At 37.7% G+C, this 12,188-nt stretch overlaps 1 protein-coding gene across 2 annotated transcripts in view; it reads left to right on the top strand.

Moving 5' to 3' along the window:
- The window catches only part of Herpud2 (HERPUD family member 2), a 59,586-nt gene that overhangs the window by 26,046 nt on the left and 21,352 nt on the right, over positions 1–12,188 (top strand). For both annotated transcript variants that reach the window (XM_029553896.1, XM_008848772.3), the window contains one exon: positions 2,203–2,357. In XM_029553896.1, coding sequence (XP_029409756.1) covers positions 2,203–2,357 — 155 coding nt within the window. The remainder of the gene's footprint in view (positions 1–2,202; positions 2,358–12,188) is intronic.

Raw genomic sequence — 12,188 nt, 5'->3', positions numbered from 1 at the left:
TCCCTCCCTCCCTCCCTCCCTCCCTCCCTTCCTTCCTTCCTTTCTTTCTTCCTTTTTTTTTTGTTTTTGGTCTTTTTTGAGATAGGGTGTTCCTGTAGCCCTAGCTGGCCTGAAACTCGCTATGTAGACCAGGCTGGCCCCAATCTCAAAGAGCTCTACCTGCCTTTGCCTCCCAAGTGCTAGTGTTGGGATTAAAGGCATGCACCACCATACCCAGCAGTTTTGGACTTTATGTTGTTGTTTTTAATCACTAGATTGAGACATATTCACACTGCATTGGGAAAAATTATTTAATGTATTCACTTCTGTCATAATTAAGTATTCATTTCTATTTCCTTATTCTTTCATTTGCCTAAAATTGTTTTGGAGATATTTTTTGTAAGAGTTCAACTTTTCAACTTAGATATTCTCTAAAAAGTTTAAGGCTATTGGCCATAATCCTCTTATGATGAATTATTTTTGACTTAACAGTAAAGTTTAATACAATATATTTAAGGCTGAGAGGCTTGAGAGGAATGGGTGTTTACTTGTACTCTGTGGCTAGGCAGGGAATTTTTATTCCACTAAGTGTACTTCCCTTCTTATTAAGAATCTAATCAAAACATAAGGAAGGGATGAATGGTAGTGGTGATAAATAGGGTGATAACTAGTTGAAAGATCTGATAGATACAAGCTAACTGCTTCATAAGAAACTAGATCCTGCTATATTTAATGAGTGTGTCTTCCATGGAACCAACCATGGAAAGTTAACTTACTTTAAACTGAAATGCAGATCTTTATGTTTCCTATGAGAAGGGACTAATGCTGGACGAGCAGAGGTTTCTATGTAGTCTTGGACACAGTTACATTCCAGTTTTGTTGACTGAGCCCATGGCTTCTTAACCATAATTTAATATCTTTAGCATGTGTAGTTACTTTTTCGAGTATTATGAAACCTAAAAAAAAAATTAAAGGAAAGTTAAGTTGAATTCTCCTAAATTTTTCATGGTTCAAAAATTTCAAAGAGATTTGAAAATGTGTTAAAAGAAGTCTAATCATGGAAGAATGATCTAATAAGATCAGAAATAATTAGCGCTATAGAAATTAGGCTGTGTTGACATTTGGCATTTCTTCTATTAATTATGTTAATGAATATCATAATGCTCTATTTAATGAGAAACATTGCCCAAAGAAGCCACCCTTTTCTAGTTATGTCTTGAAGAACAGACTTCTTAATAAAATATTTGGTATCCATTTTGTGTGAAGTAACATCTTACAGAAACCTTTTTTTTTTTCAGTTTTGCAAGAGACTTGTGTGCTTGTGACTTTTCAGTGGAAAGAACTTAGGATGATAAACATGCAAAAAAAAAGTCCTGTCAGTCAGGAAGTAGTATGGATAAAATATAATTTTTTAACAAACTGAGAAGGATTTAAAAATAGTATTTACCAGCTTTTTGAGGTGAGAGAACTATAATTGATATAAAATGCAATTATGTTTTACTATGTATGAAACAGATGAAAAACTTTTTAACAATTACACACTGGAATGTTCTTCCAATTTGTACTGTTTAAAGTTATTGAATCCATAGGTTACAAAAACATCATTTGAGCATGAGCTGATTAAAAGCCTGATTTGGTATCTTGTTCATTTTGTAAAAAAAATTGTTATTGGAATTCATAATCTAATGCAATTTGAAAGGAATCTGAAAATTGAGTTCATTTTTATTTTCTCCAAAAGTGTATAGATGGAGTTAGTATGTGAATCTTTAAAGGTATATTCTTTGCTAATGTCTGATGTAACAGGAGATTCTAGATCTTTTGATTCCTATCATGTTTCTCATCATGTTAAATTAATCCTGCCTGTTACCAACATATGCTACAAAATTTCTGGGATTTAGTAACAGTTTGAATGATTAGTAGCTAATACATTTATTTGGTTATAAATAAATTTGGATTTTTATGTGTTAGGCATTGTGAAAGGAGCTTTGCTTGCTGTAATTTAATCTGAATAATCTAGGGTGCAAGTTTTGTAAGTTATTCTCTTGTCTAGTTGATAAATGCAGTATTACTATTAAAGCAGTCTTGTCTTTCTGATCTTTTTGGTCTTATTAAAATTAAAATATCTGTTATATTGGACATGAAAATCAGTTTCTAAAATTCAATTCTTTTGCAGACATACTCAAAAACATGTTTAGCAAGACATAATTACATTTTTGTTTGTAGAATTCAGATCATTCAGAATCAACAACTCCATCACCCAGTCAAGAGACTTTGTCATTGGTTTCTGGCTCTTCCTCGGAAGGACTGAGGCAGCGCATTCTTCCACAAGCACAAACTGACCCAGCCCAGAGTCATCCATTTCCATATGTGATCCAAGGGTAAGTGAAATGATGGGTCATATTTGGGGTCCTCTAAAAGTCACTAAAAAACATTTAGTTTGATTTTTACTTCTTCATTTATTAAACTACATTTGAAACTTATTTGTAAAAATATTTTTACAGGCTTTAGTAACAAACACAAGGATTAGAAATAAAACCAGCCAGTTACAGAACTTGAAGCTAAAAAACAATGTAGCAATGAAAAAGTGGTAAAAAATATATGAAATGCTAACTAAATGGATTATATAATAGCAGTATCCAGTAGACTGGCTAAATGAATAGAACATTTTTTTTTTTTTGGTTTTTTTTTGAGATAGGGTCTCCCTGTAGCCCCAGCTGTCCTGGAACTCACTATGTAGACCAGGCTGGCATTGAACTCACAGAGATTTGCCTGCCTCTGCCTCCTGAGTGCTGGGATTAAAGATGTGTGCCACCACGCCCAGCTGAATAGAACATTTTAAAAAATAAATTTCTCTTTATTTTTCAAATTTCATATGCACATATGATGAAATATATCTACCCTCCATTCCTTGACTCCAACTCTCCCTATAATTCCCTTTGATCTCCCTTGCCATGGGATTTGACCAGAGTTAGAGCACCAGGCATGAAATTCCCTTCTCTGGATCAGCTTTAAATCCAATTAGAAGGCAATTAGTTACATACAGGTTGGTAGGTTATTGTGTAGCACACACGGTCTAGTGCTGGATAAGACCATTGATTTCTCCCCTAACAGCCTGCTTAGTAGCTTACTGTACTATGAAAGTTAGCTATCAGGAAGGAAGTTTCTCAGTCAGTTTGAGATTGACTTCTCTATTTCTTGCTGTCAAAATTTTTAATAATACAGTCTTACCATGTAGTTTTGTTGGGTAACCAGCCAAAGTATGTAGTGTATTTAGTGATAAGGTCTTACTATATAGTTTTGGTGTATAACTAAGGACAATAGCAATAGCCTGTGCTGTTTTGTAGACCTCTGGGGACTCCCTGACCACTAACTTGTGGGGAAGCACCCCCTCTTGAACTGTGATTTTCATTTACTAATCCATGTTTTTTGGGAGTGACATTGTCCACCCATGTAGCTCCCCTTCAAATTCCATTTTAGTTTTTATTTTTATTTTTTAGTTGTATTTGAAATTGGCTTATTAACTTGCAGGTTTCCATAAGGCTTCTTCATACGTCCTTAGTTTTGGAAAATTCATTCACTATTCCCTCCTAAGTGCCTACTAAGAAGCTTGATTTCTCCATATTCTATGACTCAAGTATGTGGTGTCTTCAGCAGTAGGGCCTGTGTAGACCTCTTGAATTAGGCAGTTCCATAGGAAATGTAGCCAACAGCTACAGATACAATATATCTTTTAGATAGCTCAAAGAACAGGATCCTGGAAAACATTGTTTTACCTGGCTTGTATTTGAAACCAGAATATCTTACTGTGGCAGCGGGGCAGGCACTTTAATTTTTTTGTTTGTTTTAAAATTAGTGATAATGGTTCTGCATTGTACATCAAACCATGGGCCTGTAGTGATGATAAAGCTAGAAATGAGGAAATGAGTAAAGTCCTAAGATGGTAATGGAGGTGCTAGAACCAAAGAGAAGCCCTTGACTGCTTTGATGAACAGGACAGCAGAGACAGTCGTATCATTTTCACTTAAAACTTTCATTGTAATTCATTTCTTAATGTAGACAAGCAAAGGTGAATAGATAGCAAAATATATAGCAAGCCCTATTTGTCTCATATTTCTTAAATATGAAGCCTCTCTTTCAAAAGTGTTTAGATGAGGCTGGTTATAGACTTTTATACAGCACCTATGAAATTTTTTGTCTTAACGTTATTACTGAGGTTGGAGAGATGGCTTTGTGGTTAAGAGCACTTGCTGCTCTTCTACAAGATCCAAATTCATTTTCCAGCACTTACATTGAAGGTTTCACAGCTGCCTATAACTCCAGCTCCAGGAATTCCAACATCCTCTTTAGGCCTCTGTGGGCATCTGCATATATATATGGCACACACACACAATCTTGAAAAAGAAAATGATTACTGTAAACCAGAACTTAGTTATTTGTAAAAAACAATGTTCTCGGAGTTTACATAATGAAAGGGTAGCTTACAGTGCTTTCAGCCTTAAGGCAGTGATTCATTTCCTTTCTCTTTTGAATTGTAAGTCAGTTAATTTCATCTTAGCATATACTGAGTGATTTTACTTATTTCATTTGGTAGTAGTGAGTGGGAGTGTTATAAATAAACCTACAAGGATACATAATGACATATTAACAGTGGCTACCTTTGAAGACTAACTTTTCTTGTATGCAGTGAATATATTTTAATAAAACAAGGTTTATGAGCCAAGGGTGGTGACACATACTTATAACCCAGTACTTGGGAGGCGGAGACAGAAAAATTGCAAGCTCAAGGTCAGACTGAGCTATATAGTGAGACCTGTGGTATCTTCAAAAACTAGCGAACCAACCAACCATCCAGACAAACAAGTAAACAAACAAAATGTTGAAATATTATAGATTTTCATAATAGGACTATGCATATCTTGGTAAAAAATTAGTAATTTTTGTTTTTTTTAAATTTGTATTTATTTATTTTTTATTTTATGTATACGCGTGTATTGCTTGCATGTAGGTAAGTGCACCCGTGTTGTGCCGTGCCCGTGGAGGTCAGAGGAGGCTGTTGGATCCCCTGGGACTGGAGTTACAGACAGTTGTTAGCTGCTATGTGGGTGCTGGGATTCGAACCCAGGTCTTCTGCAAGAATAACTAGTGTTCTTAACCACTGAGCCATCTCTCCAGTCCCCCAAATTAGTAATTTTTCTAAAGTAGGTTGTTAAAGAAATCAGTAAGCTTGGGAGAAAAGACAATCAGCTCAGTATAGTGAATGAATTAGGAAAATCTGAAATGTGTGTATTTTGCCAAAAGGGTCTGTTAATTAGTAAACAACAAAATTGTTACACATTTGAGATTCACTTAGGGAATCTATTGCTAGGTGTATCATATTTAATTTTTACCTCTGTATTGAGCTTTTGTATATTTCATACAACAATTCTTAATCAAATCTATCATATTTAATTTTTAGTCAGAGGGCAGTGTAGTTTAGTGACCACACAGGTTCTGGAGCTGGACCGCCTAAATCCTGGCTCTTGCTTAGGCAGGTCTTTTTCCTGCTATGCTTTAGTTCACGCCTCACCTGGGGGTAAGTAGTATTTATCTTGAAGGATTTCTATGCGGATTTAAAAAATTAATGTATGTAATGTGGTTGAAGTAATAGCAGGCACATAATGTTCATGTTAACAGTTTCAAATTCATTCATTCTTAGAAGTGAAGGTTGTATATTCAGCAAATGGTTGATAGGCCCCTGTGTGCATGGTACCCTAAAACATTCAAATGAATAAATACCAGTGCTTAAAGATACGACTTTGTATTTGGAGAGAGTACTTTATGATTTACAAAGCAGCTGATGAAAAAGTTCAATAAATAGGTTATTCAGTTCAGCAGTGAACTTTTGTGGGGTATGTATGCTAAACCCAGGGCCTGAAGCATGCTGTGCCAGTACTTATCCCTAGCCACATTGCAGCTCTTGAATACACTGTCAGTTTTAACTAATGAAGACTCCATATCTTTTGGTCTTAAATGTGCAAGAGCAGTAATGTAGTGACTAAAAAGTTCACCACCAAAATGAAAGCTCTGCTCTCCTTTCTCAAACTTCAGTACAGCAGTATTTAACTACTCTGCATGTGTTTTCCATCACATAGGCTAGTATTCTCTGTCTCTAGTGTGCTTGCTATAATTGTTGATTCCTGTTTTTTACTTCTTGAGGCTCTGAGTCACCAGTTTGGGGTGGTTCTCAGTAATCTGCCAACCTATCTGTACACTGTGAAGTTCACTTGAAGAAACCCTAAGACTGGTGGTTAGTGCTCCCTTTGCTCTGGAGGAAACACAAGGATATAGAAGAAAATGCATGCATCATAGTGGTTCACAAAGTCATGCTTCTAAGAAGTTCCAGACAGTCTGTTTTTAGACTCATCCTGTTGTGCTGTTGCATTTATTTATTTTAACTCCAAAAATTGCTGACTGGTTTATAGTGCACCCAGTTTTATAAATTCAGTTTTTCTCTCTGAATTAGTAGCAGCTTCGTTTTGTATTCAAACTGAAAAACCTATGCTTTGTACCCTTCTTTGTTGATGTTTGAAAGTAAAAATTTCTTTGGCTCACCTCAGAAAGAACCATTACTAAAACTTTTGTGATTCTCCTTCCATACCTTTCTGTGCATGCATTTAAAAATGGAAATAGCATAATTTTGATTCTATCTTATAAACCCTAGGCCCTGGTTCAATCCCCAGCATGGGGAAAAAAAGAGAGAAAAAGGCTGTCCTTGCGGATCTCTAATAGACTAAAGGCAACGCTTGCCTTCCCAGTAACTGAAGCATTACTTGAAATAGCAAAGGCTGGGAAGACTAAACGGCTATCAATAAAAGACAAATATCAAGGATGATTCATCTACAGAATGGAATACTATGGAGTTGTTAAAAAGAATGAGGAGGTTCCTAATCTACTGACAAAGTATGCTCTCCAAAATATGAGCTTCAGGTGGCACATGCCTTTTAGTCCCAGCACTTGGGAGGCAGAGGCACGTAGATCTCTGTGGCATCGAGGCCAGCCTGGTCTATCATAGTAAGTTCCAGGACAGCTGGGGCTACATGGAGACCCTGTCTCAAAAAAAAAAAGACAAAAAAATAGGTTGGATATATTTTCGGATCAACCATAAATATACAACATTTAAAGTCTCTCCAGTTTTTCACTATTTGGTTATACCAATTTGTCCACTCTTCTATGAAGGAAAAGTATATTATTTAGTTTTGCTGCATATTCAGAATCTCAGTGGTGTTCAACGAGACAATTGTTTTTCTTGCTCACAGGTCTGTTCGTCACCTAGTACAGCTCTGCTTCAGGCTATAAACTGAGTTTACGTGTTCATCATGTTTCATGTCTGTGAATCAGCAATTCCCTAGGATGTAAGAAGGCAAGCGAAACCCTAAACTCATTTAAAGCCTTATACATGTCACATTTATTAATATTGATTGACTAAAGAAAGTGGCATGACCTCTCAGTAATAGTGAGATGGTGAAGTATTACAAAGTTACCACCAGTGCTATGCTAGAAAACACTAACAGTTGATTTTCAGGGAAAGAAAATGTAAGACCCTGGATTTGTTGATTTCCATGATGTAATTACTCCTACCATGGTTGATTTCAGGATACACAGGACTAGTTCACAAAATTCCTGAACTTTTAGCACTCAATTCTTGTGAATCAGTATGCACCAGCAATTGGCCAGCTTTGCCACTAATGTGGCAGCAAGTGTGCATGTATAATTGTGTTATAGAACAGTGAATAAATGAAGCAGACTTCTAACATCAGTGTTTGGGTTGACATGTTTCCCACTTCCATTATGCAGTAGCACAGTATAGATACTTACTTTCCAAAAGGGAGAATTGGAGTATAGTAAGAAAGGAACAAAAGCAAGACCAGAACCTAATAGGGCAAACACCAGGCTGCTGTTGTCTCCTGCAAATGGGGCTTGCCATGCATCATCTAGGCTCCAAAAGGCTTAGGTAGCTCTGCCTCTTCAAGTCTCTTGCCCAAGGCACATGTGACTTTTATCTTAGGCAGGTTTCAAATGGATAGTGTAATATCTTTGGTAGGTACCCCATGTTTCCAGCTTCTCCCATATCCTGCAGTCTCCATTGTAACTTAAGTGTCACCTTCATAACTTCACGCAGCCTACTCATGAGCTCTCTGTACTTGGAATCTGACCCTGCTATACATTGCCTGGTCTCAGTGGCTTTCTGGAGCCTTGGTGTAAGCCCCCGTGACCTCTCATTCTTAAGCCCTGCATACCTGTAAAATAGCACTGACATTTCTGTCCAGTTGTACTGCCAGCTTGAGATATAGTCTGGTCCCTTTGGACCACAGTTGTAGAAACCTCTTAGTGCCTGCCTTACTGAACTTGGGAAACACTTCTCTAGGTGAGCCTGTGTGATAGTTTGAATAAAATATTTTGAATACTTGGTCCCCAATTAGTGGTACTGTTTGGGAGAAGATCATAGAACTTTTAGGAGCTACAGCTTTGCTGGAGGAAGCATGTCACTTAGGGATAGGCTTTCTGAGTTCACAGCCTCACCCCATTTCCAGTTTACTCCTTCTGCTTAGTGTTAGTGATTGAAGATATGAGCCCTCAGGTTCTCTTCTTGCCTCCATGTTAAGGAGTGAGAATTTTTGCTTTTATTTTTGGCCTTTTTACCTCTACACTTAGAACTAGAACAAACTAGGCATTTTATTAAGGTTGTCCACATGTTTTACATCATTAACAGTTCAGTAACACTGCCATTTGGGTTCAGTTTTCTCCCATTTGTGGAAGGGCAGAATAAGGCTTAAAGGTCAGTATATCTTGCTGAATTTTATAAGTGGTCAGTGATAAAACTAGAATCAAATTTTGAATCTGAATTGGAAGTCTTGTTGCTTAACAGCTTCCCTGAAATGACTGTATTTAGTGTATTATTTTTTCATTTTTTTACAGCTATCATTTGTATTTATAAATGATGTCAAAATACAAATGATAATCTAGGATAAATATTGAAACACAAAGTAATATAGGTGGCTGTTGTGTTGTATTGTTTAGGGAATGATGATGAAGAAAACCATCTGTATATGTTCAGTACAGAGGGAATTTTTTTCTTCCAAATATTTTCAGTCTGAAGTTAAATTCTTGGATATGCACAGCACAGAAGGCTAATCATATCAGCAATTTTCTCATTGACTTTTTAAGGCCTTAGGGAAGTACCAGGTTATCCAGTATAAAGAATATGAATTTTCTTGGGCTGGAGAGATGGTTCAGCTGTTAAGAGCACTGGTTGCTTTTGTAGAGGACCCTGATTTGGTTTCCAGTACCCACAAGATGTCTAACAGTCATGAATAACTCCAGCTCTAGGGGATCTGATGCCCTCTTCTGGCCTCTGCAAGCATAGCGTGACACAGGTGCATTTAGGCATGGCACAACACAGGTGCACTTACACATGTGCAGGCAAAACACTCATAAAATAAAAAATAAATGCTTAAGAAAATAATATTTATTTTATTTTCTACACAGATACACCTACCTGTTCCCATTTATTACATTTTCTTTGTGTCTATGTTATTTTGTTTGTTCGCCAAAAACAGCACATATATTTTGAGTTAAAGAAGGCTTAGGTGCCTATTAAATAATATAAACAATAATGGAAGGAAAAATGATTCCATCTGTCACCTAAAGACGATTGGTTATAGGTTAGCATTTCCAATCTAAAAATAAGAACTTGGAAATGCTTCAAATCTAAAACTCTTTGACAACTAGCATGACACCATGAGTGAAAAATTCACTTCTGATCTCATGATCAGCTGGAATGAACACTTAGGTAGACTAAAAATATTGCAAAATACCTTTAAATCATGTATACAAGGTATATGTATATGAAAGACTAATGAATTTCATGTTATGTTTAGACTTGAATCCCATTTCTAACACAACTCATATATGTATGCAAATATTCTTAATCCAAAACAAAATCTGACACCTTTCTGTTCACAAAGCTTCCGAATAAGGGCTACTGAACCACTAAGATTTAGTATTTCCTTCCAGGATCATTTTCAAATGGTTTCTCTAATATACTTATGATATTGCTACCCCCACCCCCATCCTTTGATTGAGTTTCATTATGTTGCCCAGGCTGTTCTCAAACTCCAGACTCAAGTGACCTTTCTGTCTCAGCCTCTCTGATTACCTGGGCCTATAGGCTCTTTAATATAGTTGAAAATTTTTTACTGTCAACTTTACATGTTATTTAATGTTAAAAAATGAATTAAATGAAACTTAAAAGCCACTAGGTTAAATTATTTATAGCCAGTATTTTATTATCAGATTTTTATGCTTTTCCTATGATGCTGTTCAGTATATACTTACTACACTAAATATTCAAAATATAACAATGAACAAAGCCCATTCCTGTTTTTAGGAGCACAAAATTCTTGTCAGAGAGACAGAAAAATAAACAGGCAATTTCTTAAAAATGAATAAACTTTCCTGTACTCCATCCAGTGTACCACTCTGACTTGGAACTCTAGATAGGGCCACCCAGATCCAACCTGCCTGCTAATTCATTTAACAGCAGCCCTCCCCACTGTGCTCTCCAGGACTGTGGAATGTGACCTGGAATGCCAGGTAAGGACCCTCAGAGCCAGTCCACCCACTCTGTAGTCCATACCCCATGAAGGCCAGTGACTCAAAACTCCAGGACTTCATTGGAATCCTGTGGCCAATAGCCCTAGATAGGGACCCTCCTACCTAGTCTACCTGGTGCTCACCAATCAGTCACTCCATTCACTGACCTAGTCAGAGACCAAATGGCATCCCAGTACCAAGACTCTGAGGTAAGGATCCTGCCAGAGCCAGTCCACCACCCCACCTACCAAGACACCTCAGGTGTTGTGTGGTGTTGTATTAGTTACTTTTCTGTTGCCATGATGAAACACTGTAACCAAGGCAGCTTATAGAAGGAAAAGTTTATTTGGTTTACAGTTCAGAGGGTTAGAGTCCGTAATAGTTGGGGGAGGCATGGTGACAGAGGTGGCTTGAGCTGAAAGCCAAGCAATCACAGCTTCAAGTAGACACAGGAAGCAGAGAGAACTGGAAATCTGATAGGGCTTAAGAACTCTTAAAGCCCACCTCCAGTGACATGCTTCCTCTAGCATGGCCACACCTAAAGGTTCCATGTCCCTCCCCAAACAGCACCACAAACTAGGGAGAGCATATCCAAATATTTGGAGCCTATGGGGGACATCTCATTCAAGCCACCATATTCCGCTCCCTGGTCCCTGTAGGCTCATGACTGTACAAAATGCAAAATGCATTTAGTCTACCTTCAGAAACCCCCATAGTCTTTACTAGTCTCAGTACTACTCAAAAGTCCAGAGTCCAAAGTTCCTTCTGAGTGTCAAGGCAATATCTTAACTATAAGCTGTAAAAAAATCAAAAGACAAATTACATGCTTCCCACATATAATGGAACTGAATACACATTCTCATTTCAAAGGAGGGGTGTACTGAGGAAATACTGGACCAAAACAAGACTGAAAAACAGTAGGACAAATATCAAATCCAGTAGCTCCATGTCTGACTTCTGGGACTTTACTTCCAAAGGGCTTAGATGACTCAGCTTCCACCTCTCTAGCTTTGCTGCTTGTAATATACATCTCTCTCTTGGGCTGCTATCACTCCCTTTATGAGCTCTTCTTGACAGATGTCTTATGACTGCCATCTCCAGGATCTTGGGGTCTCTACTGCCAACCAGGCTTCACCTTCACTGTTGGAGACTGCTGTTATGCAAAGTAGAAGCCCCTTCACGACCAGACAGCTCATGCAGCTCGGGATCATGTGCTGCGGGCTCCTTTCATAAGCAGGGTGTCTTCCTGGCATCTTTCCTGTCTCTCCTTTTGAAGTGTCCACCACAAATGCCATAACATAAACATGGCCTTTGGCTCTGAAAGGCACCATGCCTTCCTGTAATTTCTCCAGGCAGACAACAGTCTAGCAGTGTGGCAGAAACCCACTTCCATATGTAAATAGAATGCCTCACAAAGCATCTAACAGCCAAAGCTTTTACCACTACCCCCATGGTATAAATGCCTTAGTCTTCCCTTAATAGTCAGAGAATTGGGCTGCAGAGAATTGGGCTGCAGAGAATTGGGACACAGAGAGCTGGGTCTCAGAGAATAAAGCTGTAGCACAGACTAAGCCAAG

The sequence above is a fragment of the Nannospalax galili genome, unplaced genomic scaffold (assembly GCF_000622305.1).
Source record: "Nannospalax galili isolate Female #2095 unplaced genomic scaffold, S.galili_v1.0 scaffold1384, whole genome shotgun sequence".
Classification (NCBI taxonomy): Eukaryota; Metazoa; Chordata; class Mammalia; order Rodentia; family Spalacidae; genus Nannospalax; species Nannospalax galili.
Note: the sequence above shows the minus strand (reverse complement) of the source record. Positions and strands in the feature narration are given on the sequence as shown.